Here is an 11,857-nt window from a genome sequence, read left to right as displayed (position 1 = left end):
GAGTCGTGGGCATCGGGATAAGCCCCGGGATCGGATGCCGCCAAAGAGAAATACCAGCCCGTCCACTCGTCTGTCTGATGATACTTGAAGTTGCTGCGGGTTGAAGGTGGGTGGGGAAAGACAAGAGACGCTCGGAGCCTCGCTGAGTTTTCCCGACGCCCGTTGAGCATGCTGTCGATTTCCATGGAAGCGCTCGCAAACATGCAAGATACAGCGTCGTTCCAAGTGAAGAATGCTGTCGGTGAGAGCCCGCGTGAGACATCATCATGTGGACAACATCATGTAGACTCCTCTGAGCGCTCGTCCCTCCTGCGGCTCCCCCAAGAGTCTGCGGGATTCCGAGAGCATTCTCGATGACGTGACAGTGACGAGCTCAGAATGAGAATCTCGCTCTTGATTGATCACTAGTATGATGTGACCAGGGTCATTCCTGCCCCTTTCGACTCAAGAGCTGAAGCTGCAGAGATGTACAGTACAAAATTGCGGGTCCGACGCGGGCCGAGAAGGTTCGTCTGCTACGCGAGTAAACAAAAAGCGCAGCTTCTCCCTGCAGACGGACCGGTGGTCAGGAGAAGAAAATCGAACGTTGTTTTTCCACAGGACGATGGTCTGGAGAGACCCGAGAATAGCAGACTGACACTGAGCTTCTTGTATGCCGTGTCCTTAAGTTGACTAGCAGGAGATGCCAACTGGAAGTGACTGAGCAGAATATCGGATCGCATGTGTCTTAGAATATTCCTCGTTCTAAAATAATGGTGAGCGTCTCGCAAGTCGAGTTCGTTTATACGCACAGAAATTCCGTCCGTGACCATGGGTTCCAAATGATCCTTGTGGAGCCCGCAAAGCGCATGCTGGGGGATGATTCGGCCATCGGGAATACCAATCGAGTGTCAGAACTTTCCGAAACTCTTTGACATGGGTAATCGTCGTCAGCGTCAGCTGTTTGGAGAGGTTGGAGATGGGCTCTCTCTAGACACCAAATAGTCAAGTACTATATCTTCCTTATGGAAACTCGAGCGATTCTCCCCCCGAAATCAATGCATCTCCACTTCGTTGATCTCAGGCGAAGCCGCCCATGGGCAGAAGAGGAAGGATCTTCTCGAGCGGCGTCTTGCTTCAAAATGAACATTCTGCCTTAATTTCACTGACGATGCCGGGACGGATCGCTCAAGACCGAAGCCCGGTCTCCTTGAATGAGGCTCTAATACCTCCGCTGTCATCCACAGGTTCCGAAAGTTGATACGGACAGAGAATGTACAGTCTTCTGTCAATCACTCCAACATGCATCCCAAGCCGTCGATTGTGTCATTGCTATGTCCAGCAAGAATTACGCCATAGATGAAGTCAAGGTAGATCTGCCGTCTCCGATATCCATCGATGAATAGGTTTTCCCGCCGTGTCCCTGGGAACTCCCTAGCTAGATCAAGAAACATGGGAACTCCCTGTCTGTCCATCCGCGAGCAGATGGAGCAGTGGAGAAAAGAGATGGGGAGCATCAATAATTTGCCTTTGACACCTCAGGTCTACTTCCGCCATTTGTGCTGGAATTTCCATAACTTGTCGGATGCTTTCGGTCGTACGGTGCTCCATGCAGCGGCATCCGTTGGAAACGTGGAGTTGATAGAATGGCTCATCGACGCTTATGGCTGCGATCCCGACAGAGGTTAGACTATACTCGGAGAAATATCTCGAATGAAGCACAGGTGACGACCTGGTGCTCAATGGGTTCGATTGTCACACAAGAAACATGACCCTTCCGCAGTTGATGGAGAATCGGGATGGAGCGCTCTGCACCGAGCCTGTTTCTTCGGACAGCTTGGGGCGGTATGGATTCTCTTGCAGAAAGGTGCTTCGGTCGATTTGAAGGATCACGAGGGGCTTACGCCTCTGGACATCCTCGTCAGGTACGGACGATGGTCAATGGAGCGTCGTCAGCGAATGATACAGAAATCGGTCTCGATGCTCTTCAACAAAAACATTCATGCTCTCTCTCTAACAGAGATCGAGTACCCTGGGCGAAATACCTGCCCACGAACCCCTGCTCCCTACACGTTTGGGGAGAAGATGAGAACCTCAGCTTGGGGCTCGGCAGCACCAGCGTGGCCAGCACGCCGAAAACCCATCCGAGATTCCCTTTGAGTTCAGGAATACAAGATATAGTGATTGAGAGGTGAGAATCGAGTCCTAGGGATCGGAGTCTTCGTCCCTCGAGCCAGAGGCTTTCCGTCGGCGAAATCTCATGTCTGACCGAAAATGCAATCAGCATCTCGGAGCGATATCGGATCACTCGACGGGACCCTATTGAACTCATCTCCTCCGCAGGTTCCACAGTGCATTTCTCACAAAGCAAGCCACAGTTTTCGTGAGTGGTCACGGCCCTGGTGGACGCCTGGGTACCGGTGACGGAAAGGATCTCATGGTTCCCGAAGAAGTTCCTACTTTCCGAAGAGTCAATACGAAAATCGTGCAGGTCATTTGTCCGTCATTCTTCCTCTGGCGTGGAAAATGTGTTCTGGTGCGAGATTTTTTTCCTCATCTCGCTCTTTCCGTAGGTTGCCGCTGGGCAGGATCATACGATATTTCTCGACTCCGAGGGGAATGTTTTCACTTGTGGTGGGTTCTTCCAGTCATCCTGGTGATTCAACCTATCAATGAATATAATGAAATGGGCTTATATCAAGGCATGACATATATTCCTCGGCCCTCGACAACAGCAGCGGGGAATGCTCTCACTCATTCGATAGAGTTCTAGGCTCAAACAAATATCATCAACTCGGCTTCTCTGCACGACCCGAAAAACTCCTAGAACCACAGCTCCTCAATCCAAAAGCTTTCCTACTGAATATCCTAGAATCGGTGAGTGAGTGTTCTCCAGAGGAGCGCCAGAAAACTCCAGAGCACCGGCTCAGACCGCCAGCGCTCAACCGTCATCGGCTACCCTCCTGAACATCTGTCTTCAATTCCAGATTCAAGGGGTAGGCGCAGGAAAATATCACTCGGCCCTGTACACCGAGCGGGCGCTCTACACATGGGGATTGAATGCGGGCCAGCTCGGACATCCAAAATACGGTTAGATTCGGCTCCCGGCGAGCTTCGGATTCGGCAGCAAGTCCCAGACCTCCATGAGGAAGCCTGAGATCGCCCATTCGGCCTCCCCCTCACGCTGCTGTGTTGGGGTTTCCTCTAAATTAGGGCAACATGACATGAGCAGACCCCGGTTTACGAGACCCGATAACTCGAAATTAGATTTCCCAAACCCCGGATGAAGGCACTCTGACTACTCAGTGAACCGGGGCGAAACGGCTACAGCTGAGACCCTTGATGGGATGTACAGGAGGGACGACCCATATGGTGCATTTGTTCGTTAAATCACTTGTACGAACATCCAACTCTGAATTAACTAGTATCTTCTCGTTCCCGAAGGCGAACGTTTCACTGTACTCCCGAGGAAAGTCTCAGCTATTGATTTGCCTTCCGAGAACATCAGCAGTCCCTCCATCTCTGCGATAAGCTGTGGTGAAGGAGCAATCGCCGTCTTGACAACGGACGGAGATGTTTACCTTGTCCACGATTATAATGTGAAGAAGGTGTGTTCCGTGGGGGCCTTGTCTCCGATACCGGATCGATTCACCAAAAACCCGTCGATGAAAGCATGTTATAACAAGCAGGCCATTTCGTCCCCCAGGTGGTCTCCAAGCAGAAGGATATTACGAAAATCGTGGTCGTCGGAGGGAATATTGACCATGAGCGATTACTCGGAGAGTCCTCCAAATGTGGGTTCTAACCACTGGTTTGTGGAGATAAGTAAACGGAAGGGTCCTGGTGGAATTCGGTACCAATCGCACAAAATCTTTCCAGGCACAGATCTCAAATTGTTGACCCTGAGCGACACTGGGTACATATCTCTTTGGGAGGGCCGGGAGCTGCTGCATTCGAGGGTGCATTTCGAAACTGTCATCAAGGTCGCAGATTTCGCCTTGCCAATCGATGGCTCGCTGCACATCGTATCCGTGATGGTGGGCGTCTCCGATGTTAGGCAGATCTCCTGAAGCATGCATTCCCGTCTGGATGCGATTAACGCGTCGCGTTTTCGGAATAACGAGTCTTGGATTTCCAGGGTGAAGTTTACTGTTGTTACATAGGACGCAGCGTCTCGACCGAGATGGTTGGATGGTCTTCAAAAACCAAGTCGAAGAAACATTGTTCGAGAACGGTCACCGTCAATAACTTAAGAAGGGTGCCTCATCTTCACCGCGCGGTTGCGGTCAGATGTGATCCCAGGTAACTCGGCGGCTGCTTCCATAAACTTTCGCAGACGTTGAGACTCCGCAGAAATGGGCGGACCGGAATCCTGTGCACGGATCCTTCGACGCGCATCACTATTCTGTATTTCAAATTATAGAGGGAAGCGCTTCGCTGCTCTCCAAAATAGCGCAAACGTCGGAGTCCGGAGCTTGAACAAGTGTGACTTGGAGAAATCGCGTTCCTCGGAGGAATTCATTGAGTACGTGTGGTTTCAGAAAAACTGAGAGCTTGCAGCCTGGGGATTCCTGTTTTGCAAAGATTGGGATCGAAATTATTGGAGGGGAGAGCTCATCGAATCATCATTTCAGAATGACAGAGACTGCTGCGAATCTCAGCGACGTTCACGTCACCTGCGTTTCGCCAGAAACTGGAGACTCGAGACAATTTGATTTGCATTCGGTGATATTGCGAGCAAGGAGCGCCTACTTCCGCAAGATTCTCTCCACGTATGACCTTGCGGAAAGCTACGCGGAGAGAATCGAGATTCGAATCGGTGAGAATTCCTAATCAAGTTTCAAACGATCGAGGGTCGGATGAATCATCTAGATCTTGAATGGGAGAATCTATTACAGTGAAACCCCGACATGTCAGAGTCCCAGGGACCGACGAACGGTCCGTTGAATCCGAGGTCCCATATATCTGAACATAGTCTTTGAGAGGCCCATAGTGAATCGAATGAGCAACTCAAATACTCCTACGAGTCTCTCTTCTATCAGAATGAATACGCATACATGATTTCGACAAAAATCCCATCATTGTTAATCACTTGATAAGAAAATTCCGCCGTGCAAGGAGGGGTCCGTCGTAATCGAGTTGAATTACAAGCGACGAGATAGAAACGGAGTCGAGGGATCAGTCCGCTATACCTGAGTGTCCTTATTTTGGTCCGCTACAACCGAACCTTTTGACATGGGGGATCCCTTTAGCTTGGCGGGGACCAGGCAATCGTGCCATTACGACCGAGTGTCCGTAGTACCGGGGTCTCACTGTACTCTGAATCGTTGCGCAGAGGTTCGAGCTTTGTAATTCATGGCTCATGAACCGTTAAGTTCGAACTCGAGACCTTTTTATCCGTGTTTAATTATTAACTCGTGACTATTCACCCGAAGAGGCGGATTGCGATCGTTTCGCGTCGCTTCTACCAATGATCTACGGTGGAATCATGGACTCTGCTGAGCTCCTCCCAGCTGATATCGAGTTCTTGCAAGCATGGGAGCTCGATTTCGGTGCTTCAATCGAGAGAGATTTCGCGACCGATGTCCGAATACAGGTGAGAAGTTCCTTCCCCACTTTCCGCACTGGTTTCGCTTTTTTTTATCGACGGAAACTCGTGAGAGCCCTAAAACATTGCATTATGCCGTGGTCAAGGCTTTGGATTTACCCCCGTTTGCAGTGTAGCGATGGGGAAACAATCGGTGCCCATCGATGCATCCTAGCGGCTCGGAGTGAATACTTCCGCTGTATGTTCACGAGCGATTGGCGAGAAGCCTGTAATAGAGAGCTCGTCATGCCAGTCCCCTCAGAGACCTTACGGGCCGTCTTAGATTTCATGTACACTGACACGTAAGTGAGAGACTACGTCCGGCGCCATTCCTTCACAACATCATCTTGCGTCTGACAGCTAGACCGGCAATATGCAATCAGAATCAGAATGGCTCGTTCTCGGTTCCAGGTGTCCGCCCGTGAAGTCATCACTCGATATCAACTTCGTGTGCGACGTGCTCGCATTCGCCGACCATCTCTTGCTCTCGCGTTTGAAATCTATCTGCGAAAATGAGTTGTTCTCCCGTCTGATAACCGTTCAGACCGTCTGCGAAGTATTCGAACTCGCCAAATGCTATCAAGCCGACAAACTCTCTCAGGTTAATTCTGGGATCCGGTCGCTCCTAGCGGGAGCACCCATCGATCTGAAGTACATATGACGAAATTCATGAGGTCTCATTTCCTATAGGTCTGCGCTGACTTCATCTGCGTCAATCTCACCGCAATACTCGAATCACAAAGCTGCGGTAGGGCCATGTCATTCATATCATGAGTTCCTACATGGGTTCCCTTCTTTGTGAACACTGAATCGAATCGATCCATCCATTTCTAGAGTACCTGAGTACCGATAGTTGGAGAGGACTGAGCGCGGAGTATAGAGCCGATTTCCGGGATTGCCACAGACGAATCATAGGTGGTAGTGGTCACGATCCATCGAAGGAGCACATCGAAGCGGTGAGCGCCCAATCGCACCCACGACGGAAGGGATGCATCGTGCAATTGGAATCCGTTCGTTCGACTCGGGATTCGATTGGCGGGGACTTCCGACAAGCCTTTGGCCTCAGCGAATTACTGGAGTCATCGAATTTTCAGATCTACAAAATGTTCCGGGACATTCTTGTGGAGGACGACACCCTAATTGAAAAAGCTCAGAATCAGCGCCTCGCACTGCCCAAGGTATTCCCTACCAGATTTTCGACGGCTCACGAGAGGCGTTTTCGGCCGCTTTGAATAATCCTTGAAACTTTTCGGAAAATTTCGGAAAAGAGGTGGAGCGCCCGACTCTCATCGCTGTCGTTGTCTCGCGCATTCCCTCCGAGAGATGGCTCGACCATGCTATGTTTTCCGTTCGCAGAAAGCAAAAATCTATATGCCGCCGAGACGGCGCTTCGAGAAACCGAAGACCGAAGCACCGCGACCAGTCCTCGACACCGAAGTTGAGGCTCCGAATCCGAAACACAGTGCCGTTCCGCAGAAGGAATATGAGAAGGAAAAGATCTCCTTGGAATACCCCGCGCTTGGCGAAATGCGCTTGGAGAAGAAGCAATCGAGTAAGCGAACCTCTTCGGCGAATCGTAAAATTATCCCCCCGATCTTGTCACCGTTCCGCCGAAAACTTCGAGTCGTGTTCAAGTACCCCGTATGTTGTCGATCTTCCAGGGAGAACCCCGCTTACGTTCAAGCAAACACCTCAAAGGATTCAGAAGAGAACGAAGCACCACTCGATTGATTCCTCGACCCCGTCTGAATCACTCGCCATCACGAAGTGTCCTTGGTCTCCTAATAACAAATCAGACGGTAATTATGGTTCCACGGAATTATGCGCTCCGTCCCACAAAAGTCAAGCTCATCCGGGTGAGAATACTATAATCTTCTAGGCAAAGACGCTCCCTCAATTCAGAAGAGTCAATCCTTCGAAGAGACGATGAAACTAGAGATGAGGTACAAGGAACACATGGCGCGGTTTTCCCTCGACAAAGCCGATGCCGAAGACAGAGCCATAGCAGACCTCGCGGTCGTCTATGAGATCGACCGCAATCCTGACGAACGAGTCTCAATCAAGAGAGAAATCGTTGGAGAAGTTACCGCTCCTGTTTGGAGCGTCAATCCCCTCAGATGAATTTCCTCTCCGATCTCGGGTGATGCAGTAAATAAAACTCTCGATCGCAATGCTGACGCTTTATCTCGATAAATATGGAATTCATTACTCGAGCAGAAATGTTTAGTAAGTCGCATTTTAATTGCTCCTGCTCGTGCACATGGGGGAAGTCAATGCCCCTGAGAATTGCTCAGGGAGAGGTCGGGAAGAAGTAATATCCCGATAAGCACCACTTAGTAGTCGGTGAGCGTAACAGCCCCCCCCCCTTGTCGCAGAGAGGCGAACGCGGCACAGAGCCGGAGGACGATGCCAGTGGCTTCTCTCGAGCATCCCTTCTATAACAGCTGACCACCTAAGCTGCAGCCCGCGACGATTTTTGGTTCTACATCAAGGCACTGAGAGTAGCAAATCGGCGTCGTTGCCAAGAGGGATTCCTGGGGCCTTATTCATGCGCGCGCGAATACGCTGAATCCCGCTTTGAAAAATTGGGCGTGAGGATTTCACGCCGAAAGCCGGCGTCGGGACATTTTTCCGCTCATTTCTCCCTAGATCGACCTCTTCCAGGGAAGGTGAGGCTTTTGGTTGAGTCGAGAAGGAGGGTTCGTGAAGGAGTCGGAACTACCTCCGAAATCCTAGATCGGATTTTAACGAAGCAAGGGAACGAAACTCATGCCCCGAAGGCGTAGCGGGCGCGGAACTTTTTCTTGTTCGACGGAGCTAGCTCTTGCCCAAAGAGCGCGGCCGCCAGCTCTGGGGAAGGTTCTCATCAGTCAAGGGGGTCGGGGAGTCGACAGGAATCCTCAAACCGCGTTATTTTGATTCGTTGGGAATCACCCAAGAAAAGCCATTCGCAAATCGAATTGAATTTGCCCTCGGTGCCCGAGAGCAAGCGTGTACTTCTCTGCGAATGTCGCCGACATCGACGCGAAGCAATTCCTGGCGATAGATTGGAAGAGCGGGAATCCCAATTGAATGGTTTCGAAATACGTCCGGTAGAGGCTATTCGAGAGACGTCTCTGATGAGCTATTATTCCCGCGGGCTATTCCATCTCAACGATGAGATCGTTAGGCGAACTACAAGCCAATCACAGAGTGGATCCGTCGCGTCCCGGCATACGCAGCTGACAATGAAGCCGGGTGCAGCTTGTTGATCGTCACGGAAGAGAATGACGGCTTGATAGCGGGACTACTTATTGTACGATGGCATTGCGAAGGTATCGAAGCCATAGTTCTATTGTCGACTCGGCCCCGGGAATACGTTGATGTTCTTGCTCCTACTCAGTCAGACCGTCTGAGAAACCATTCGGTGCGGCTGTCCGCGAGACTCTCGGTATGTGGGAGTAGATCGCATCTACGCACAAGCCTCTGGACTTGAATATCGCAGATGCGACACTATCCGCCTGGATACGGAAAGTCGTTCCCCTTCTTATCACGTACATGTCGACCCGTCTTCGATCCACCTCGGGCGAAATTCCAATACCGTGCAGCGCTCCTGCCGTAGAAGACACGATGCCTCGACCTGTTAGCTCCCGATTTCTCTCTCATTCAGGCACTCGCACTCGTAGGTCCGATTGGAGTCGACGCGACGCTCAAGGAGAATTACTATCGAAGTCAGGACAGGGGAATCGAAAAAACATCCGCAGGCGCAGTGACCAGACCCGGGACCCGATTCGGGGGCTTCGTCTCAACGCCAAAGCCTTCCGCGATTGTGCAGCAGAAAGTCAATGATCAGACAGTAATAGCTTGTCGACGGAGACCGAGCAGCAAGCTTCTCATTCCATTCGTGATAGCTTGACACGCTGGAAGCCTCGCTGTGCCTATGTCAGGGCAAGACGAATGTCCGGGCACCGAGTCGGCTCGCACGTCTAATTACGAAACTATTCAGCATGGGGATGATAAGGAGCGCACCAAATGCCTGTAGCGGTAGAATAATCGAACTGGATCAGTTTCACTCAGCTCCGTTTGGAAACGTAAGAAATCCGAAATATCGTGGTCGCCATCGAAGGGAAGACATTTGATTCGACGAGCCGGCAAAGATGCTGCTTCCGGAACGTCCTCCGACCGAGCCCTCTCCGAACCCTCGAATCCGAAGAGGACCGACCGTGGGTGACATGTTCAAGTACAACCTAAAAGGCTACGCTTCGCCGGAGCGAAAAATAGGCCGCGCCCCTTTTATGTCGTCTTTGATCAGCGATGATCCTTGTGATGACGCGAGAAAGCGTTCTCTGATTCGTTTCCGATAGTACACCCACCTGTGGGGCCGAGAGTCACGCACGTTTTGCTGCGCTCGAGGAAGAGAGGAAGCTTTCCCGTGTCTGAGAAAGTATCCCATAAGTGCTGCTCTGCTCCGAGAGGCTATGGCGTCATCGGCGCTTTCAGCCTGAGTCTGCTCCCGCGAGACTGCTATCGGAATGAAGCAGTCAAGTGTTCAGGATTTACTCCTTGGCCTTTCCGATGTCACCGAAACTAGTTCCAGGAAGCGGATCCTAAGTTTTATAAACGAGCCCGGGCCAACATGCGCTCTCCGAGATCGTTCAGTGGTCCAACGGACTGTATGTAATTACTACATGTATCTGACTGCAAAAAAGTTGTCGTGTTCAGTGACACGTCACTATCATTTCTAGCCAGCGGTTGCTGAACTATTTTAGGCATTGATAAGCACCGTGGTCCCGGTGGCAAGGTATATAAACTCGCAATCAAGCGTCCGTTGCATTTAATCGGCTTACGAGATGCGGCTGATGAGCACGCTCTAGTATTTACGCGAAAACTCTAAAAAGATGTGTCGTTCGAGGCTCCGCAATACCTGGGTTCTGATTTGTCCCAAAGGATGCGGTCAAATAGCCGCCTGACCGATCCGCTTGAGAATGATTCTCGGAATTTCCTCGATAGCCTCTTGCGGTGAGCGAAACTATAGCTTTCCCCGTCCGTTTGTGTCCCGGAGAATTCGATTTCTGCAGCTGCTTGTGGGGGCTGCGTGCGTGTATCCGCTTCCTCTGTCGTATCCTTGCCTGATAGGTCGCACGGATCAGGCTGCAATCACAAGACGGAAAAGCTCTCTCTTCCCGTGTCCGAGTACGTCACACGCTCTGATCGATAGCGTGGGTGACTCGATGACATCGCTTCAATCGCCGACAACTCAGTAGTCGATTTCGGCAACCAGTACGGGCGTGCCCTCCTGATGTCGTTATCGGCATCGTTCTCGAAGGTGAGACGTACTAGTCCTCTGAGGTTTAAGGCGATAATCCCCCTCTCGCGGACTCTCGCGGGCTCTCGCGAAGGTCCGATTCCGCCGTTGTCCCGGTTGGAATGAGTGTCCGGATTAAAACAGCTTCGGGAGTTTATTTTAGCGTCGGATCTTCATTCAAATGCAACAAATGCAGCCATTGCAGGAAAGCCATCCGATGATCGCGGAGGGCGCGAGACAATTCTTATTCCCGCCGAAGTAGAGGGCTGCATTTCGGCACGGGGTCTTGGCATTCGCCAGGTCTCCAGGATGTCGGTTTGCGAATCGGAGCGAATGAGATTCGGCTCTGATATTTTGAAGGAACTCGGTACGCTGATTCAAGTCGGCGAGGGATGCAGAATAGCAAGTGGATCCGGCAGCAAGACGAGAACAGGATCAGCCGGGTCGGCTGGGTCCCGAATTCCTATCGTTCTAAGGATCTGTCCCCGGGCACTGAGCTCGCCTTAGGGGTCAACGGACGGGGAAAGCTGACTGAGAGATGATGGGCCTCGAATCATCGACCGAGGCTATGACCCGATATTCCTATCTATCATTCACTCGATTGAGTTCCTGCAAGAAGGCCGTGTGCCCTGGAAAACCGCAAGGCGACGACGCGGGATCGCGGGTCCTAGAGCATAAGTAGGCTATCATCGATGAGTTCTGGGCCGTGGTACTACCGGGAGGGTGGATTCCTAACTCGAATCTCTATTTCCACAGTTAGAGCCTTTCTACGATTCCACCCTCTCGAATTGGTCTTTGAGAAGCGGCTAGAACGAAGACGCGGCGTACTTCAAGATAGCGAGCGAGTCTGAAGGAGGAACACCGAGAGAACACCTGCTGATGTTATTTGAAAGGGGACGAGGGAGCTATTCACAAGGCCTCCTTTGTCGATGTCGTGGCCGCCATTACCAATCGTTCCGCATTGAATGCTCAAGTCTAAGCAACAGGGTCGACGCCGGAAGTATTAT

General features: G+C 51.3%; 2 protein-coding genes across 2 annotated transcripts; both read left to right on the top strand.

The window, feature by feature from the left end:
* The first annotated feature begins 915 nt into the window (after window positions 1-915).
* LOC100904253 (inhibitor of Bruton tyrosine kinase) lies at window positions 916-6,798 on the top strand. The gene is made up of 21 exons (XM_003738132.1): window positions 916-951; window positions 1,227-1,349; window positions 1,522-1,663; window positions 1,763-1,904; window positions 2,000-2,170; window positions 2,323-2,470; window positions 2,553-2,613; window positions 2,753-2,856; window positions 2,967-3,069; window positions 3,424-3,587; window positions 3,686-3,773; window positions 3,859-4,016; window positions 4,118-4,281; window positions 4,403-4,504; window positions 4,614-4,798; window positions 5,415-5,575; window positions 5,699-5,868; window positions 5,978-6,167; window positions 6,257-6,314; window positions 6,401-6,522; window positions 6,661-6,798. Exons 1-21 carry the CDS (start codon window positions 916-918, stop codon window positions 6,796-6,798), a joined length of 2,730 nt encoding a protein of 909 aa, XP_003738180.1.
* Window positions 6,799-6,929: 131 nt separating this feature from the next.
* Window positions 6,930-7,737, top strand: LOC100899629 (uncharacterized). The gene is made up of 3 exons (XM_003738103.1): window positions 6,930-7,118; window positions 7,228-7,365; window positions 7,446-7,737. Exons 1-3 carry the CDS (start codon window positions 6,938-6,940, stop codon window positions 7,685-7,687), a joined length of 561 nt encoding a protein of 186 aa, XP_003738151.1. The 5' UTR covers window positions 6,930-6,937; the 3' UTR covers window positions 7,688-7,737.
* Window positions 7,738-11,857: the final 4,120 nt, after the last annotated feature.

Source organism: Galendromus occidentalis, unplaced genomic scaffold (genome assembly GCF_000255335.2).
Source record: "Galendromus occidentalis unplaced genomic scaffold, Mocc_1.1 scf7180000075782, whole genome shotgun sequence".
Lineage (NCBI taxonomy): Eukaryota > Metazoa > Arthropoda > Arachnida > Mesostigmata > Phytoseiidae > Galendromus > Galendromus occidentalis.
Note: the sequence above shows the minus strand (reverse complement) of the source record. Positions and strands in the feature narration are given on the sequence as shown.